The sequence below is a fragment of the Cupressus sempervirens genome, chromosome 1 (assembly GCF_028749045.1).
Source record: "Cupressus sempervirens isolate cs-2001-9-10 chromosome 1, ASM2874904v1, whole genome shotgun sequence".
NCBI lineage: Eukaryota > Viridiplantae > Streptophyta > Pinopsida > Cupressales > Cupressaceae > Cupressus > Cupressus sempervirens.
In genome coordinates this window covers 562,709,700-562,731,724 of record NC_143118.1, presented here as the reverse complement: position 1 = coordinate 562,731,724, position 22,025 = coordinate 562,709,700, and the positions used below count along the sequence as shown (strand labels likewise).

The 22,025-nt window shown below is 35.2% G+C and overlaps 1 protein-coding gene across 3 annotated transcripts in view; it reads right to left on the bottom strand.

The window, feature by feature from the left end:
- Positions 1 to 21,571, bottom strand: part of LOC149578673 (Pyridoxal-5'-phosphate-dependent enzyme family protein) — a 61,796-nt gene extending 40,225 nt beyond the window's left edge. For 2 of the 3 annotated variants that reach the window (XM_089831010.1, XM_089831012.1), the window contains exons 1-2: positions 21,302 to 21,571; positions 20,014 to 20,088 (exon numbers count right to left, since the gene is read on the bottom strand). In XM_089831010.1, coding sequence (XP_089687136.1) covers positions 20,014 to 20,088; positions 21,302 to 21,493 — 267 coding nt within the window. In that variant the 5' untranslated portion in view covers positions 21,494 to 21,571. The remainder of the gene's footprint in view (positions 1 to 20,013; positions 20,089 to 21,301) is intronic. The other variant, XM_089831016.1, reaches the window with a different exon arrangement.
- Positions 21,572 to 22,025: the final 454 nt, after the last annotated feature.

Below are 22,025 nucleotides of genomic sequence, written 5' to 3'. Positions count from 1 at the left end.
GATATCTAAGACACAATAACAACACTTTGAGAAGATTGTTGCCGAATGACTTTATTTAGGTGAGTAACCTCCTGTTTGAGTTGATTCTTTTTCTCCCATTATTCATGATTGGTTTCAGTCACATTCGCTAATGCATCTTGAGCATCTTGAGCATCTTGCAAGCAATTCAACTATGACTGCTTCCTGATTTCTACCTTAGTGAACTTGTAATCAGAACGAGTAAGTTCTTCAATAGGTTTGTCCACTAGTGGCTCAGCAACTTCTACAAAATTGGTTTCTCTTAATCAACTAAGATCCTTGAAACAATCTTATCTTTCAAAGATTTGGACTTAGTTTTCTTTACAGGGAGGTTATCCGGAGGTACAAGCACTTTTCTTCTCTTCATTGTGATCTTGCTCAACCATGCACGCAAGCTGAAACTTTCATCTGTGGAAACAAGTACAATGGAGACCACTGGCATTGATCCTGAATTCAAAGTGCATGATGAGAGGATTTTGTCATGAATAACTCAAAACCTGTTAGAGATGTATCAAGTTGAGAAACTTGACCCGAGAATTGGAAAATCTTCAAACACACTTCCCAAATGTTCATATTGTTCATTTGCTAAAATGAGAGGAGCGGCTGAAACAATAGGAAAAGCCAACTTATTGACTTTTGAAACTAGAATAGGTGTGAAAACAGTGGAAAATGAATCCACATCATCATCAATCTCATCCAGAAAATGTGTTTCATGCTTGGATGGTGCATGAGTCTATGCAGGTCTTGGAAGAAATATGATCATAACTTCCCCTTCTTCTTCCTCATCTTCTTCATCTGATTCTGTCTCTAATTCCTCCTCTGATTCCCAAACTGGTTCAGGGATCTAAGATGATTTAGATCCCTTTCCACCCTTCAACTTGAATTTAAGAGACTTCTTTGCATCAGAAGAAGCTCCATCTTTTCCTGTAATTTCCAGCTATGATGTCCTTCCAAGAGGGCCAAAGCTTCCACAATCCAAACCCAATTTCAAACTAACCCTTTTTAGACCTTTAATTTTCAGCCACTTATTGGTGTTTGCCAAAATGGATTGAAATCTATAAAGAATGGATGTACCTTCCTTCTATTGCCATTGAATGGGAAAAGGGCATCTTTTACCAAAACATGCTTGATGAAATTTGAAATCAACAACATTGCCATCATCTTCAATTTGGAAATCCGAAGAGATCTCAAGCATGTTAAGATCAATGATTTGTTGCAAAGTTAATCTACAGTAATCCATCTTCATTATATCCAATTTCGTTCTCATATCAATCCAAACATCCTCGATGCGATGAACGTGCGTGAAAGCCCTCTCGATTTGAGAATTCATTTCTCAGTAATCAAAGTCAAATCTGGCTTTAAACTTCTTCAAAGTAATTAACTACAATTCTGCTTCCATAATTTTTGCTTTATGTATAGAATTGATCAAATAGTTATCTATCGCCAAGGGTTTGGCAGAAGAAATACCAAAACCAGGTCTATGCAAAGTATATTGATTAGATTGAACTCCCACGAGTTGTCTGGCTAATTCCATCATAATGATCCTATCAGTAGCATACCTAGGTAAGGTATACGGCTCACCTTTAAAGTATCCAACCCTCAAGTAAGTAAAAGTTGGAAACTAGATAAAGATACAACCATATTGATTTACTTTTTCCCAAGCTTCATCAGATGCCCTTTTGATGGATAACTCTCTATCAAACAAGCATTGGAATGACCAAAGAAAGCATCTTGAACTCTTGTGTAATGGAACTTACTATTAGCCAGAGTGATCTGATCATAGTAATCCCAAACTGGAATATAAAGACGATCTCCTTTGGTTGAGAGACCAAAGAAAGATCCCATGGCAGCAGCAATGTAAACAAGGTAAGAATTCATGTAGCAAGGCACTGAAGTTCCTACATTTAGCAATTGTTGACAAAGTGCAGTACTAATCAGTTCTCCCCAAAAGATGTGTTCTTTATTCTCCATGATCTAGAAGATGAATTTGTACATCCATGGATCAAAATAGGTGGAATCTTTAAGACCACAAACCTTGCTGAGAAGAATGATAAGATCTTTGTACTCCTGCCTGAAATTAGACCTATGAATAGTCTTTGGCCATCTTGAGAAGTTGCTCCTCTTGGTATCCAACCAAGATTGATTTACATACTTTTGATAATCTCCCTTCTTCTCATTCCATATTTCCAAAGATGATTCTTTGGTCAGATCTACGCATTCTGCATTATGTGGCACTTTGAAAATTTGCTCGATAACTTCTAGATCAAGACTAATAATAACCCTACCATCAGCATCCTTGATTGTCTTTGATTTTGGGCTTAAACATTTTGCACATCCAAGAATGAACTTAGGTTTCATGGCAGCCATGGGAAATGTAGATACCAAGTGACTATGACTTCTCTTAATACATTTCATATCATGACCAACAAGAGTTTCTACTCTTTACAAAAAATCAATCATATCCACATGTCCGATCTTCGTATCCAACATATTGTCAAGAATGGATGTGACATGAGATGGAGTTGCATGACCCAACTCTTTATCAAACTGGTATTTTATTTTGCCCTTAGATTTAGATGGTGAGGGTATCTCTTGCGCTTGTGCTACAACACAAAAATCTCAAAACATAAATACATCATCAGAGGAAATCGCCATAAAGGTTGATTCTTGATCAGCAACAAAGATTCGAATATGGATTAGATACTTTGTAAACCCAATGAGATGATCTCAAAAGAGATATCATACATATGCAATGAATGGAAATGGAAGATGAAGTGAAATATTATGGAAGTGAAAATGGAAGGAAATGGATGTGTAAAGGTGGAACGCATGGGAATGCATGCAAATGGAGATTGCTGATTTTCAAAAAGTGACTTAGGTTTTTAAGACGTCATTGCATGGAAAATGGATTACATGTAAATGCAACATGTAATGAGGAATGGAGAGTGAGATGATATGTGGATGCGGACGGAGAATGAGCTTACATGTAAGTGCAGATAACAGATGAGATGCGGAATGTGAAATGACACAGGAAGGGGACAAACATATATTTTCTCATGGAACATAAGTGCAACATGTAAGATGGAAATGGAATGTAGCTTGAGGTGAAATGAACTTTATAGTCGTCTTTATGGAAAGGTGAAGTCAAAGTACATGGGAAGACATGCATATGACATTTTTGATTTTTCAAAAAGTGACTTTAAGTCGAAAACAGGTTTTGGGGATGCAATTACATGTAAGACTTCTCATATAATCCTTTCATGCGAATGGATGCAAAAAGTGAGATGAGTGAAAATGGAAGTGGAAAATGAGATTACATGCACGTGCGGATGATGAATGAGATGAAAAACATGTAATCGCATTTGACAGATGAGATGTGAAATATTGTGACATGAAAGATGGAAATGGAATATGATGATGGTCTCACATGAAATGGAAGATGGAGTGAAGTGAAACATGACCAAGTTCTTGAGAAAGAACTTGCAACTTCTCCAAAATGGAGAAAAATCGGAAAGCAAGCACATAAAACATAAAACAAACTTCAAAAAGAAAACATGCCTTTGGCAAATGACTCAAACATGTCAACAAGCAAAGCACTTCAATATGCAATTTCGAATTTGGAGTTTGGGAAAAAACCAAAAACATGAAAATGAACTATTTCATCATTTTTAAAAGAAAAATAAACTTTCCATGGCAACAAAATCAACAAGTGGCAATCATCAAGCTAAAATGTGCATAAAATCAGTAAGATAAGCATAAATTTATTAACAAGAAGGAAAATATCCACTTACATGATGACTAAGTACCAAAAATGGAGGGAAAAGCTCCAATATTGAAAAATTCTCCAACAAACTTAGATCTTTTCAAAGAGGAATCCGTAGTGGGCAACAAATGAGGCATTTTTCATGTACAATGCCAAAAATGTGCCCTAAGAATGCTCAAACTTCCAACGTTTTTGGCAAATGCATGCCCTTGGGTCGTTTTTGGATAATAGTGTCTCAAATCTGCATGTTAGAAGTCGTTTTTCACTTCCAAATGCAAAAATGTGATCCTCGATGTATTGTAAATGAATGAAAATGCCAAAACTCCTCTTTTCTTTGCAAAAACGTGATTTAAAATATGTAATAGGCTCTCCCAAGGCAAAAATGCACCTTTTTGGTGCATAAGCATGTTTTTAAAATGTGTTTTTTGACCAAAAACAGGTTTAGGAAGTGAAAATACATGTCTTTAATGAAAAGCTCATATTTTTGGTGTAAAGACATATTTAAGTTACATGCATATGCATCTCAAGGCAAAAGTTCACATTTTTGGTGCATATGCATATAACACATATAGCTCATCTTTTTTATGTCATTGCACATTTCAAGTGAGTTTACATGCAATGGCATCAAAAAGGTCCACCTTTAAGTGATTTTACACTTTTAAGTTGAGTTTTACATGCAATGGCATGAAAAAGGTTCACTTTCAAGTGATTTTTCCATATAATGACATGAAAAAGTTACACTTGATTTTTTCATGCTTAAGTGGTTTTAATAAACACGTCAATTTAATTTTAATAAAATATTAATTAAGTGGGACATAAATTATATTTACATATCATATTAACAACATAACATGTAAATATCATTTAATAAGTAATATTTACTAGAGCATTTGATTTAAATGTCAAAAGTTAAATTGAACTATATAGTTAATATAGTCACTTAAGTAAAAAATCAAAATGCAACTCAAATTAAAAATATAACATAAAGTGCACTATAGTTACTTTAAGTGAGAATTTAATTGATAAAATAACTTAAAAACATAACATAAAGTGAATTTAAGTTATATTTTTCAAAAAGTGAATGTAAAATTAAAAATATAACATGATATTTTTAGTTTGTGTTGTTGCATCAAAAAGGTCCACATCTTGGGCAATAAAATGGTCATATTTTTTGACTGACAACTCTAATTAAGCTCTAAGTTGAATCACATCGAAGGGGAAACCGAAAGCCATGACTTGAGCAAAATCAAAAGACTAAAACAAAAAAGACTTGACAAAAACCTTCAGTAAAAAAATTTGCTATGTGAATTGGAGTTGATTGATCAATCAACATTAAGCAATCAAATAACAAATTCAACTTAGAGAAATGCAAAACTAGTTTGAAAAAGTTTCGTACTATCACCTACATTTTATCACACAAAATGCAGGACAACAAGATGAAAATTACAATGAAGCTCGCTCCTACAAATAGGAGAGGAGTAGAGAAAAAGGTGGAAAAAGAAGGGGAAACCCTTAACTACCTTTGACTTATTCAAGATTAACATGTTATAGCTTTGCATGTGTTACCATCACATGCAATTACAACTTGCTACCCAATTACATGTAATTTGTCAACAAAACTACACCCATTTATAAAGCATATGAAAATGAATAAGTATTTGACCAAACACAACTTCTACTACATCATCCTTTGTCAATCTCCATGCTACTATAGGATGCTTTGGGTTTGAAATGTTCAAGTTTGGTGAAAGCATTACAATTGGAATACAAATCTACATCCTTGATTGTTTTGTATCATAATGGTTGTACTGGGAAAACATCTTTTCAATGTCATTTCAATCTTGAAAGCATTCTATGCTCTCCTTCACTCCATTTTTTCCCTTCCTTGCACAAGCATATATAAATAAGTGGAAAGATTTTCCTATTGTAAGTGCGGCTTTTAAGTCCAATTACAAGTCATTTCGGAAAGTACTTGTTGCCTACAAACGGGTTTTTTAAAGTCTATTTGCAGCTTTGGAAAAAGTCAAAATGTACTTGGAAAATGCTTTTAGGTAGGGTTTTTAGCTCTCACTACAAACTAAAGGAGGATTTTAATGTTAGTGTAGTTTCAGTCGGATAAAACTCACTAAAGATTTATGTATATGAGATATATGAGATATATTACACATATATTATATATGTGATATTTATATATATACAAATATATATGTGTGTGTTAAATGACAAACTATTTATATTAAATACTAATGAATAGACAAGTCCTGTGAAGGGACATGTGTAACAACCACTTTTCCCGGGTCTTCACTAACAACTAACATATCAAAGAAATACAGTTATTACTTCATTTTCAAAGGAAGATAGTTATATCAGTTATGTTCAAGTGAATGAGATTAACGGTTACAATCAATTAAACAAAAATTTCATAACTAACAATTCAAAACACCATCAATGAATTTACTATGGAAATTAAAATCTACATACCATGGAATTCGAAACCGAAATCAATCTAGGGATGCTTCTGCAAACACCGAGGTTAGTCCACAAATACCACTTAGGATCAAATGACGATTACCATCCAATACCACTATATCAAAATCAAATGACGATTACCATCAAATACCACTATATCAGTATCAAATGACGATTACCATCAAATACCACTATATCAATTAGGGCATCGATTACCATTGGATCATTTAAGGCATCACATACCACCGTGTTAATTAGGGCATCAATTACCATTGGATCATTTAGATCATTAGATACCACTGTATCATTTGCAGCGTCAAATACCACTGCATCATTTAGGGCATCAGACACCACTATATCATTTAGGACATCAGATGTCACTGTATCATTTGGGGCATCAGATACCACTGTATCATTTAGGACATCAAATACCACTGTATCATTTAGGGCGTCAAATATTTCTATTTCATTCATTTTCTTCCTATTGCTAACTGTGGCAATAACATAAGATTAGAAGATATGCTCATAATCATTATTCTTATAAATGAAAGACTGAAATAACAATCCTATAGATATATTCCATATTCTTTTGACTATTAAACCCGATTAAGCCCTAAGATATACCGAATCAAAGGGAAAACCGAAAGCAAAGGTTTGAACAAAACTAAAAGACCAAAAGCATTAAAACACACTCAAAAATGCAAAAAAGGACATTTAAGGCTTCATAGATCAAGCAAAAGCTTAATAAAATGAAAACGAAAAAAACTTGACGAAAGCCTGTAAAAGGGATCATTATATAAATTGGAGTCGATTGATTAATCAATATTAGCCAATTAAATAATGAACTATCTCAGAGAAATGTGAAACTAGTTGGAAAAGTTTCGTACAACATATGACATATCAAAAACGACGTCTTTACACTATAAGGCTGCTGACAGGCTTTGCATGAGATGCTACAAGTTACTTTAAACATTAAAAAAGGGCTTTTTTATATGTAATACAAGCAAAAACGCCACCCTTTCCTCTTTGGAAAGGTTTAGCCATTGCTATTGCAAGTCGAAACAAGTTTTATCTTAAAACAAATGCTAATACTTTGCAAGCAAAATTAGAAAACCCACCTAAAGCATAAGTTTAAAATCAACTTTCGTTTTAATAACAGGTTTCTTATGCACACTTACAAGCAATAAATCTTTAATGAGCAAGCATATAATTAGGCTCAAAAAAGCCCACCAATACTTTATATTCTCATTAAAGTTCACATATTTCTTTGTAAATATGTATGGTAAATTTTTATTTCCAAATTTCAAGTGAATGCAGCCCAAGAAGACATGTAAAGACTAACAAAAAGCCCACTTAACCAAGATTTTAAATAAGAAATGAAGACATGCAGTCGGGCTTAAATAGATCACCTGCAATGTACTTAATTCCTCATTATCTCTTGCAATACAATGTCGATTTAGGCCCAAGATAGTTCAAAAAAAGCAGAATTGAATATGCAACAATCCTTGGGCAAAAAACAAAATCAAAGTCAACCAAAACAACTAAGAAAATGCCTGGGAGAGTTTAACCTACAAAATTTCCCGTAGGGTTGCCCCAATTTTGCAAATACAAAATTGAGGACAACATATTAATGAGGACTTGCAAGTTGGTATTCATGACAAAGTGGGGGCTATTTTGGGGAAAGAATCTCATTAACATTTTAATTACTATTTTTGAAAAGAAAAGTGCTGCAATGGAATTTGTGTCCTACTAGTGCTATATTTTGAGGTGCTTGGTTGCCTTTGAGACATCTTACAATTTATTCCATATTGTCTATCACAGTTTGAGCTTTGTGTTCAGCAATAGACTTTGAGGACGAAACCCCATGGATTCCAGAAATTTAAAGATAAAATCTCTTTGGTTTCTTGGAGCTTGCTGGATGAAAACCTTTTTGATTTTCTATGGGAAATCTCACACAGGTTTTATTTGCAATTTGAGGCTTTGCTTGGGTTTCAGTGTATATTTTAGTATTTGTGACAAGTTTTGCACTTCTGAAGCTTCAGCATATTGTAGAAACACATATTTTGTAGTTATTGAAGCACCATTACACTGTCGAGGAAGTTTTATTCATATTTGTGTGCAATTCTTTTAAGCTTCGACATATTTACATTATTTGTGGGATCGATTGATACATTAACCTGAGCATTATTATCAGAAATTATATATACCAATAAATATACATGCAATTATTCATACATCCATACATACAGTATGTAAAGTGGTGAACAATAATATTATATCACTGTATGCTCTTACCTCACTCTCATCAGATTTTGGTGACAAAGAATTGTAAATATTTAATATTAAATTTGTTGAGCATAGTACACTATATATCTAAATCAAAGAAAAATATTTGATTTATCTTTTTTAAGCAACCAAGACCCAAAATTATCAGCAAATTTTGGAAAAAAAAAATAGTATGTATAATAACACTATTACTCCAAGTACAATTTATCACCCTCAACTAAATGGATGACAAAAACAGTCAAATTTTCAGTAAGTCTCTAAAAGGAGTTTGGCAAAATATGCTATCAATGAGGCTCAAAAAACTTCATTGCCAAGGCTATAACATTTATTACAAAATCCACATAAAACAACATGCCATAAATCCATTGGAATAGTGGTGTTTACAGAAGCTGTTCATATGCATGACTCCTTTTACTTGTTTTGATTACTAAGTAATTAAGAACACTTGATTTCTGTTTAGCAGAAATTTATCAGGGGAAAGGTAGTGGGTGATGAAACTCTTAGAGAAGAACCTCAAATGCTCCCAAGATAGGATTAAATCCAAATTGTGCCATCATGGCAGTGGGAAAGAATTTTATGTAGGAAATGGATCTCTTTAATGTTCTAGCCTTATAAGCATAAAATTCTTGAAAATGAAGTGGAGAAACTTGGCCCTGAATACTACCAATTAGATTCAAGCAAAAGTGGGCCAAGGTGAATATATTATCAACTTGTCAACGGGTTCATGAGTGCATAAAATCTCTCTTGTCTCTACTTGAACAAAGTGGTGAGACCAAAAAAATGAAATTTCAAATATATGGTTTTTAACTCATGAGTGCATAACATCTCTCTTGTCTCTGATTGAATAAAGTGGTGAGACAAAAAATTGAAATTCCCTGCCTCACCTAAAAGATGAAATATATGCTTTTAAACTCAACAGAACACTTTAACAACAAGCAAAGCTGAGGATTAAAGTATTGTCAGAATAATGAAAGAATGGCATGTGGGAATGAATCATGAGTGCATACCATCTCCCTTGTCTCTAATTGAATAAAGTGGGAAGACAAAAATTGAAATTCCTTGCCTCACCTATAAGATGAAATATATGCTTTTAAAATCAACATAACACTTTGACAACAAGCAAAGTTGAGGATTGAAGTAAGCAAAGCTGAGGATTAAAGTATTGTCAGAATAATGAAAGAATGGCATGTGGGAATGAATCATGAGTGCATACCATCTCCCTTGTCTCTAATTGAATAAAGTGGGAAGACAAAAATTGAAATTCCTTGCCTCACCTATAAGATGAAATATATGCTTTTAAAATCAACATAACACTTTGACAACAAGCAAAGTTGAGGATTGAAGTACCGTTAAAATAATTTATATGTAGGACTTGGGATTTTCTATTATAAAATGGCATGTGGGAAGACCCAGACATATTGTAACACCTAACACCACAATTAATAGAAGTTGTTTGACTAACCATCAACGTTACCCTTTGGGATTAGTGACATAACTTAACCGCCTCTTGTGTTCTATAAGTCTAGTGGTTGTATTGGTCAGATTCATCTTTTAGTGCAATGACAACCCTAGCTTGTAACAAGTTGTATCGGAGCTTGGTCATGGGTTCAAATCTCCTTGGGTAACGCTGAGGAGGTAACTATTGGACTAACCACTGATGTTCCCCTTCGGGATACATGGCATGGCTTAACTGCCTCCTGTGTTCTATAAGTCTAATGGTTGTATCTAGCATTGACAAGTTGAAGTTGTGGTGCAACAACAACCCTATCTTGGAACAAAAGAGTCATTATGATTCTTGGGGATAATTTGTGCAATGCTTTAGGAATTATTTGAGTTCATAGGAAGCCAAATTCAATAGAATCAGAATGAAGGCTGCTAAATAAATGAGAAACTGAATGGCTTTACACTTTGACACTGCAATTGTTTGATCATGGGAAATAATACAACCTGCATGAATAATTCGGGCAAAAGATGAGGCACTCTTAGCTCTTTTACAACATCCTCAATCAATTTCAACCAGCACATAAGGATAATATATAAATCTTTCTAACTTGAGATTTATTTATAGTCATCTATCATTTTCCTTAAGCAGACACCTATCCATAACAACCATGAAGTTGATACATCAAGTAGAGTGACTACTTCTCAAACAATAAGGGTCCTTTGATTTAAGAATAACATGTGGGGTTCATAATGCCTTATTCCTCTTAATTAAAGTAGGGATTTGATGTAGTACAAGGCAGGAGAATCCCCAAAGGAGATGTCCTAGCCCCCAACAAATACTACACAGCAGAATATAAACAATAACATAGAGATTTAGATTCAAAACAACACCAATTTTCATAATAGAATCATAAGATTTACATCCAACATGCCTGGTTGTCAGGCCTTCTTTGTTATATCCAATACAAAGCAATTACAATAACATTTATTCAAGACCTCGCAAGATCCAAACTCCTAGCTAGCCCAGATCCACAATCTGGTAGAAAACCCCAAGAAGAATCTAAGCTTGTGCTCGCAAGCCACCAAGCAACCTTCTTGTTTCCAAGCCCACACTCGGCTACTAGCTCTACTAAACTTTGCTCCTCTTAGCTACTCCATGCTGAACTAAGTCCACCCTCCTCTCTCAACACAAGACAAGACAAGTCGGCCTAGCAACCCTAACATTAAATAAACACTCACATTAAATACACCTTCAAGCCACAAGTCGGCTTCACAACAGACATTAAATACATGAAATAACTAAATACTTAGGACAAGCCCCAAGTTTACAATGCATAACTAACTCAAATGACAACATGAAAGTACATGTCCTTAAGCATACATCCACGTCCCATCCAATGATCCAAATCCAAGAGCACACATGCCAACTCCCTCAAATTGAAGCTCGCGGAAACAATCTCCAAAGTCTACCTATAAATCAAAAACACACGACCAGCAGTCACCAAAACATCTCTAACTCCAAGATGATTACTCCAATCATCATGCGCACTTAGCACAAGGTTCCCTAATATGCCTCAAACATATCCCTAACTACACAAACCATCAATCCACCATTTTGAGCTCAAAGCCCCTGTATACAAGATTGTGGACTACCCTAGGATGCTCCTGCATCGGATACCCCATGTGTGAAGAAAGATGTTAATTGTTGGAAGAAAATCTTTCAAGGTTTAGCACATAAACCCCAAACTGGTTCTTCACATAAATGTCCTCCAAGTCTTCAACTCGTACACTCTTGCCTTTGTTCCACTTCTCTAACTCCAAGATGATTACTCCAATCGTCATGCGCACTTAGCACAAGGTTCCCTAATATGCCTCAAACATATCCCTAACTACACAAACCATCAATCCACCATTTTGAGCTCAAAGCCCCTGTATACAAGATTGTGGACCACCCTAGGATGCTCTTGCATCGGACACCCCATGTGCGAAGAAAGATGTTAATTGTTGGAAGAAAATCTTTCAAGGTTTAGCACATAAACCCCGAACTGGTTCTTCACATAAATGTCCTCCAAATCTTCAATACACTCTTGCCTTTGTTCCACTTCTACAAATCTTCTCCTACAACAAACAATTGTTTACTCTGCTTGTTCACATCTGCCCTTAGTGTGTCGCAAGTCTGTTTCCATGCTAATCTCTAACCCCTTAAGAATCCTTCAACTCAACTCGACTACAAAAACTCAGATTCCTCCTACTAAACTTTGTATTCTACAAAGGAATCAGGGAATGCTTCTTGCCATCCTTCTCAGCTAGTAAACACATTCTTGACAGAATCATGCACTGCGTTGCAATCATACTGCCAAGGTCTACCAAGTAATATGTGACAACTACTCATGTCCACAATATCACACAACACTTGAACTACATATTCTCCAATTTGGAAATTAACAAGGTATTGCTCCTTCACTTCCAAAGCATGTTCATCTTGAACAACTAATCCTATAAGCACAAGGATGTCTCACTCTCTTCAAACCAAGTTTTTGAACCCTCTCCTTAAAAAACTAGGTTATCAGTTCTGCCACCATCCACAATTACATTCCAGCGTTTACCTCCAAATTTACGAGTCCTGAACAAATACCTTCTTTGACAAGGTTCCAATGTCTTCTTACCAAGCAACACTCTTTGAATCAGCAAATTATCCCCTTCAGGCTCTTTACTGAATCCACATTCTCCATTCACCACAGCAACTCTTTTATCACCAACCTTCCTGTTAGCATTGAGACATTCAAAAGCTCTATGTCCTTCTTCACCACATTTTAAACAATAACCTTTAAAAGCAACCTTACCTATTCTTCTATTTTGCTCAACAGGTTTTGGTTCATCTCTTGCAACCTGTTTATCCTTCTCAGAGTGTTCCTTCTTTCCCTCCCTCTGGAATCTCCTTGATGTCTTCTCCTCAATTTATCTTTTGCCCTCAGAGCATAGTGATAAGCATCCTCAACTAAAGCAATATTCAACAAACCAATCTCATCCTGAATATTGAATCTCAAACCATTAATATATCTAGCCACATTTTCCTTAGAAAGTTCTCTATGCCCAAACCAAATAGTCAACTTGTAGAACTCCTCGGTGTAATCCTTCATAGTCATATCCTTCTGCTTCAAATTCTGCAATTTCTTAAACAACTTGAGTTCATAATCAGCAGGAATGAACTTAGCCTTCCATTTTGTCACCATCAATCTCTATCTAGTGATCATCATTTCACCTTCCTCTTCTCTGTCTCTTCGCAATTCTTTCCACCATAAAGCAACGTGTCCTTTCAACTTAATTTGTGTCAACCTCGGTCTAAGCGGATCACCAATATCCTCTAACTCAAAGTAGTCTTCCAATTCACCAATCCAATCAATCAGGTCTTCAGGATTCAAAGTATCTAAAAAATTAGAAACATCTATCTTATGCTTCACCTTCAAGTGAGTTGCAGATCCATCCAATCGACTAGTTTTGTCTTCCACGGGTTTCTTCATCCGATCAGCTCTGTCTTCACCACTAGATCGAGCAACTGCCTCGTAACCATCTTTAGTACCCACATTCCTAGGTACACAAGTTATACCTCTCACTATCTCAGCAGTCATACCATTCTTCGTCAGCTCCATCTTAGATTTGAAATCTAATCTAATCTTCTCTATAATCCTCGGCTCCACAGCATCACAAAAATCTGCAATTGCCCTAGGGTCCAATCTTCTCGGAAGCATCTTCCAAGATCTTCGCAAACCCAAAGCAACAAATCCACAAGATCAACCAGATCCAACCTTCGCTCTAATACCAATTGACGTAGTACAAGGCAAGAGAATCCCCAAAGGAGATGTCACTGGAATATAAACAATAACATAGAGATTTAGATCCAAAACAACACCAATTCTCATAATAGAATCATAAGATTCACATCCAACATGCCCAGTTGTAAGGCCTTCCCGGTTTTGGCCAAATACAAAGCAATTACAATAACAGTTCTACAAGACCTCGCAAGATCCAAACTCCTAGCTAGCCCAGAGCCATAATTTGGTAGAAAACCCCAAGAAGAATCTAAACTTGTGCTCGCAAGCTACCAAGCAACCTTCTTGTTTCCAAGCGCACACTTAGCTACTAGCTCTACTAAACTTCACTCCTCTTAGCTACTCCATGCTAAACTGAGTCCACCCTCTTCTCTCAAGACAAGATAAGATGAGACCCCCAAACCCCCTACTTATACTAAACCAAGCCATGAGTCAGCCTAGCAACCCTTACATTAAAATAAACACTCACATTAAATACACCCTCAAGTCACAAGTCGGCTTGGCAATATACATTAAATACATGAAATAACTAAATACTTAGGACAAGCCCCAAGTTTACAATGTATAACTAACTCATACGACAACATGAAAGTATGCGCCCTTAGGCATAGGTCCACATGCCATCCAATGATGCAAATCCAAGAGCGCACATGCCAACTCCCCTGAATCGAAGCTCGCGGAAACAATCTCCAAACTCTGCCAATAAATCAAGAACATGCAACTAGCAGTCACCAAAACGGCTCTAACTCCAAGACAATTACTCCAATCATCATCCGCACTTAGGACAAGGTTCCCTAATATGTCTTGAACATATTCCCAACTGCGCAAACAATCAGCCCACCATTCTTAGCTCGAGGCCCCTACATACAAGATTGCGGACTACCCCAGGATGCTCCTACATCAGGATCAAACATGACTAGACATTCTTACGTCCAATAAAATACCAGCTCAAGGACTTATAGATATAACTAATAGGTAAAATTCCCACCTCTAGACATATACCTATATATGTAAGCAAGAGACAAATTCTTAAAGTGTAACATAGTTTTACAAATGTAAAAAAATGTAAACATTTATTGGGTTTGACACCAATAAAATGGCTCACTCCAACACTTGCAAAAGATTTCCACATTGTCTCCATTATGTTGTCAAAAAAAGAAGTGAGAAAGGCATCCAAATGACAATGGTAAGTGATGCCTCAATCGTTCTAGAATATGCTAGTTTCTTCAAAACTCCTACCGTGCGTGCATGCTATCTTGTAAGAAAATCCAAAAATAGTACATTATTAAACAACAAAATACTTTTTAAAATATGAAACACACATAAAAGCAAGATTGAAATAAGGTTCATGTGAGGCCTCACCTCGACCAGTCATAGCATAGGTATTTTACTTACATTTTGATAGTCAAGATTTGGATATTTTGACATTTATTCGAGACTTAGACGAATAATGACTTATATTATCTATTGATTATGGTATTTACAGTAGTAATTTCCACTTATGATATGTATTAAGAACCAAATTTTTGTATGGGATGATCAAACAAATATGGATGCAACTTTACACATGGTAGGATAGGAATTAGATTATGATGTGATGCAAAATCCTAATTCAATCATGTTGATTTAAAACTAAATGTGACATGCGGATTTTGATATTTTAATGTTTTGAAATGTTTATTTGAAATGATTAAGAAATGAAATTTAATTGAATTATGTAATATGGATTTCGTGACATTGGAATTTGTATGCATTTATGATATGTATTTTATGTGACCTTTATTTGGACTACTGATGCTTGAGTTTAGTGTGCAGGCCGTGGAAATTTATCGAGGGAAACAAGGTCCAAACTCATGTGAACATGGTTTAGCCAAGGCGAATCTTTGGAAGATTCAAAAGCCTTGTTGTGATGTATTTTATTTCGTAAATGTAAGCTTGTACATGTGTGAAAATTTTAATCTTAAAGATGCATTAGAGACATGTCATGATGATGTGTAATGTGCTTTAATGTGTCACTTGACACTTGTAAATTGTTATGTGTCAATGACATGTCACTTAGGGTTTTGGTCATGGTAGCATTTTACCCTTAAACTAATTACCTTGTTAAAGATTAAGTAAACCCACTTGACAAGGGATAGGATGGGTCATTATCAAAGGGAAATTCGAATTCAGACTTGACTGGGTTTTGAGGGGGTCATTAGGTGGTCCCAAAGTGTCCTTTGTGTGAAAATAAGCTACCCATATGATAGTATAATATGTTAGGGGCCTAATTTTGACCATGTTAATACCTAGATAGCCTAGGGGGGCCCTTTACCAATGTGCATTCTTCCACCAATTCGAAAATGGAGTTGTCGCATGAGTTCTTCCCCATGTTTCCACTAAGTCAAAAATAGCAAACTTAGGGGGGGACAAATTTGTAAGAGGTGGTGGCTTAGTGTTTTTGCTAAAATAGATAGTGAGAAAGCACTTTTAGGGAAACTTGGACAAACTAGTGGGTTGTTCACCCACTCTCTAAGTTTAGAGACAGTTAGGGTTTTGGAAGGGAGTCTAAGGAGAAGGGAGCTCTTCATCAACTATCATTGCCTTTAGCTTGGACCAAGATTGGTGCTCAAACCATGAACATTCTTTTCATTTGCATAATGAAGTTGAAAAGCTTGTATTGTTGTTGTGGATGCATGTATTGTTATTGTGAATCCTTGTATTGGGTTGTGATAGTGTGATCGTGATTTGGGTTATATGTATTTTCTTGGTTCTTTCTTTCTTTTATCTCTTTGTTTGGATTTGGGATGTTGAATTGTTAATGGGTGTGAAGGCTTCACTCACCCTTGGGAGGGAAGAGAAGTCTTGGGTGAAGGGGTTAGTTGGGCTCAACAATGTAGTAGAGAGCCTCTTCTCTTGGAGGAAAGGGGGAAATTTCATGGAGTATGGGCTCCATTGAAGCCATTGTCTTGATATTATGATTTGGGGGTGGTAAATGGAAATTGTGAAGAGAAGCATGTACAATGCAAGCCTTATAGAGGCATGGTGAAATTTAATGTATGTGAATTGTATTGACATGGAAATCTCCTCTTTGAAGAGCCCACCTTCACCCAATGTATTTATGATTCCAATGGTGAATCAATGTGCAAGCCATGGGAGGGATTGTTATGTGTTGTGTTGTGTAGATGTATGCATTGCAGATGTATTTGTGTATCCCGTTTGGGCTTTGTTTCCCCAGCTCAGTGGGTGGCCTCCTTGGAGGCCTAGGATGGGAGGTGAGCCTCCATGGTTCTTGTGTCTTTGTTTTGCAAGATGATGCTCTTGGATCCAAGAAGAAATTTGGGATCTTTCCTCCATCGATGAAGAAAAAGATGTGTCATGATGTGATGTATTCAAAAAATGTAGTGTTCTTCAATGTCATTGTGAAATGTGTTGTGTTGACAAAGTCTCCATTGTTGCTCTATGAAATGTAATGTAAGAGAGGACCTTCATTTGGAGTGTATATCATTGTGAATATGGTGCTAAAAAAATGAGGAATTAGGAATATGCACCTTTATAGTTGCAATATATCATTCAATGTGTATGCATCTAGTTGCTTTGAAATTGTTTCACCATCATAAATGGAAAAACAGATAGGGTATTAGATAAAGGAAATAGTCATTGTCTTGGATGTACAAGTAATGAACATGTAAAAGAAGGATTTACTCTCAAGTAATAGACATATATTTCATAGATTTATTGTGTGGGAGAGATTTGTTATAATAGCTAACCCAATTCAAAACTTAAGTGAGTGCATTGCAAAGTTATATGTTATGTATGTGATGCAATGGCAAGAAATTTCCTTGTATTGTAATAGTCATATGCTTGTAAGGGAAACATTTACCTATGCTCAAACTTATGAGCAATTCTACATAGAGTTTATTCATCATTGGTAAACATATATTCTATCTTGTGCAATCACAACTTGTGCGCCAAATTTTGATTTTTGTAAATGTAAGTGATCCAATAGATTAGAGGGATACAAAGGAATAACATCAAATTTGCAATTAAAAGGAATAGAAAAGACAATTCAAACCATCATCAAACCCATAATTTATAATGGGAAGAGAAATAGAGTATGCATAAAACCCAAAGAGAGAGCATGCCTGTACATGCACTTTTACTCTCTGGAAATTGTATGGGAGAAGGAAATAATCCCTCTCCCCAATTATAGACAATAAAATAATCAAAAACATATTCCTAGTACCTTGTTCTGTCAACAAAAGAGACCCATCAATAATGATTTAGGAAATAAACCTTTCTTATTTCATCCCATTATGCTAGTGTCAAACATGTGATTGCATGTCACCTTCTACAACAAAAAAATAAATAAATAAATAAATATATAACCTATGGACAAAATAAGTATAATAATATATGCTATTACCTAAGGATTAAATGTGGACAATACCAAAAAAATATATACAATAAAATAACTAAATTACATGACACCTAGGCACCCTTGGTGAGTAAATCCATGCATGAACACCATGAACACCTTTTAGACCAAAACATATGTTTTAAAAAAAAAAAAAATCAAATACTCCCAAAGCCGCCCACCCCTGGGTTTTCTAACCTACCCTCTCTCCTCACATGTGGGAACATGTACACACTCCCAGCAAGTACGCCTGACCTAGGGGGAGGTGATATGATGAAAAAAAAGGTGGAAGGGATAAACGTAAAAGGCTTTTCAACCAAGACAAGACCTGCACCCATCCATATCACCTAGGGGAAAGCGCTCAAAAGGGAGGGGCCAGGTGGAAAGTAGAGCCTCCTCTCTTGTCACGTGAACCATGAAGAGAAATTCGCTTGGAAAAAGGAGGAGGTTGGTTGATAAAGTTAAATTACAAGTTGGTAGTTAAGTATTAAAATGACTTAGCAAAGGAATTTAGATGCAGATATGTATTAAGGGTTAGAGTGCTAGGTAAAAGAGATATTGAAGTGGAATGTAGGTAAGTATAGTTAGGATTTAGGTTGTTAAGTTAGAAGTAAATAATTATGTCATAAATAAAGTATAGGGATTTGTCTTGTAGGGGAGAGAAAGTAATTTAATTCGTGGATAAGTAAAGGTTGTGAGTTATATGCAAGCTTAGTGGTAGAGTTACTAAATTAAATATTAATTGATGATAAAAATTTAGAAAATTTATTATTAAATAAGCTCTTTAATAGATTTTCTTTTTATATATTTATGCTTGCATATTATGGATTACTTAGTACATAGAATAGCTACGTAAAGATTAGTATTGCTTGTGAAGATACTTTATCCAGTATATTTAATTTAAATTTTAAGAATTAAAAAGGGGATTATTATAAGAATAATAATGATAAAAATATATATATAAATAAATAATAATAATAATAATAAATAAACAAATAATTATTTTATTTTATTTTATATATATATATATGTAAAAGTTATCGGTTTAACTAACGACCTGTTTGATACGATATGGATGAGACTAAGGCATAAATTAAGAAAATGTAAGAATCTATTTAGATGGAAGTTACCTACACAAAATGAAATAAAATAGAATGAAATTTGCATGGACTGTAATGAATTAAGGTAAGACAGTTGAATCGGATTATACAGGGAAAATATATATACTTCTACACATTCGTAGATTATTATGTTTTTGCAACTATATTGATAAAGGGATTGGTGACCCACATTTACATATCTTAACTACCAGGCTAGGTTGAGAAAATCAAAACGATAACATTGCCTATCTCTTATGCTATAGCTTTGATTTTCAACAAATGTTAGAAAACTAATTGGTCTCCCTTGAAAACTTGAAGTCTAGAATTTCTGTATGAAACAAACCCTCCTACATCAACTAGAATCATTACCTCCAAACTATACCATGGAATTCTACCTGTGAACCTAGGACATGATTGTAGATCTTTTCCTAAATGTTATTTAGTACTACTTCCCACTCATCAATCGAATAAGTGATATCCTAATATCCTTGAGAAAACACGAGTTATTATACTCCAAACATAGTTTGATAAAGTATTCGTAAGAAAACATAGGTCTATTGGTAACATCCTTTAGTTCACTTTAAAAATCGATACAAAAGAAAATAAAAAATAAAAAATATTTGTTGGTTGCGTTTTGCCTTGGAAAATTTGGGCATGACAGTTCCCATAGTTGGAGTAGAGAAGACAAGCTTCTAAGTTAAGGATTACCTCTTGAATTATCTTTGCTGCTACTCTATCTTTAACACTTCCTCCAGGATTCAAAAACTCTGCCTTAGCAAGAATCTGCAATCAAGATACTTCATTAGGTGAACACACCGTAATATACTAATATCTGAAAAGCAGCCCACCCCTATCCCAAATAGAAACAAAGAGAAATCAATCAACAACAAAGCTTTCGAAATTTTTTCTTTTAACAGGCATCGGGCCTTACATCCACATGTATGAAAAAATTACATTCAACATTATGCTGATAATGATTAGCAAGGTTTGGTGGGAGTGAGTCTGATTCCTCCCATACTAGCAAGGATTGTTGGCAAGTGTCAATAATCATAGAAAACGATGCAAAATTTTGAAGCACAATATAACATATGCCTTCAAATCTAAGAGGTTAAAACTCAGAAGCACTTTAAAAATGTATCCTTTGATAAATGATTAATCCTCAATTAACGATTGATGGTATTTGATGGTAACCGTTCAGGTCCTTGTAGTCATTTATAGTTTCTGTTCAACGATTTCGTGTTTAGGTCAACCAATGATTCTCTGCTACATTGGCCATTTATATTTTCTGTTAAATGATTTCAGATTTAGGTCAACCAAAATTGTTTTGTTTGTCAAGAAGGTATTCTTTTGTAAAATCCTAGTTATCCATATGGAAAAGATGAAAGAGCTTAACTACATACACTAGTGATTTTTTAGCAAGGTGCCTTCAGATTGCCTTGCCCTAGTTTGGAATCCATATATCCTCAGAAATTATTTCGCTGCTATTGCCTAAGCTGATCTGTACTATTAAAAATAAAAATACGAATGATAATTCTCCCGCCTCTCTACCAGAAAAGAAACTACCCTAAACCGATGCTTCAGCCGTAGCTTAAAAAATACCAAAGATGTTCTTCCCTTCTCCATACCAGAAAAGGAAAAAGATATTCGTTGTGTGGAAACATTCTAAATTGTGTCCCTACAATCCAAATTTGTAAAATTTTTGACAAAGGATTTCTGACCTAGGATTTACAATAGTCATAGCAGGTTTGCGATCGAACCCTATCCATACTTTAAGCTGAGATCAGCAGAAAGGATCAGATATTAATCCAGGCTTCCAAGCTTCATAGCATGTACCTATTGCCAGTTGATTAACCACCGTGGGATAGACAAGACATAGCAGACTTTGATCCACCGTAAAAAAGAATTATTCAACTCATTTCAGTTCAGTGTATGTCAAAGGCGATAACTGAATATCAAGAGAAAACAAACATGGAAGAAATTGGTTACTTAGGATTACCTCGCAGCCGGTGGCGTTGGACAGGCTCTTGATTTTGATGAGTGGAGTATTGCCAATGGCACCAATTACTCCATCTGCCACACTCCTCTTCTTTCTCCTCCTCTTCTCATTCACACTGAAAAGAATAAAATGTGAAAGAAAAGCAATGGCCAAGACTCCAGCCACAACAGTATTCTGTTTTAAGAATCCCATGGCTGAATTGCAGTGTGAGGGTGAGGCTGAGGCTGAGGATGAGGAGCCACCTCTTCCTCCCACACTGTTTTGTGCATTGGCGGTGTGATCTTCCCTCAGTTGCATAAATAGATAGATAGATAGATAAAATTGTATCAATAGTTGTGACTTAAAAGTTGTTTTTGTTAATGATGACTACTCGCAATTGAATTAAAAGTGTCGCTTTTTCCAAAAACAACCAATAGTGTGATGCCACATCAGCTGCATAAGTATGGGGGTCTTCAATGCACTATGATTGGTCTCACTTTTTTTTGGATTGTTTTGAACACTTTGGCAAAAAGCATGTTGATGTGGCATCATATTTGATGATGTGGCTTTGAAACCTTAGTTATAAGAAGGGGTCTTGCCAAGTAAACCACTATAAAAAAATTGGAGTGAATTGAAATTTCCACATAAGATTTTGAGAAGTGTGAAATTAGGGTGCTCAACTACTGGGTCCTCTTCCCTACATGAGATCATTTTTTTGAATGACATGGAATTACCATAGTATTTT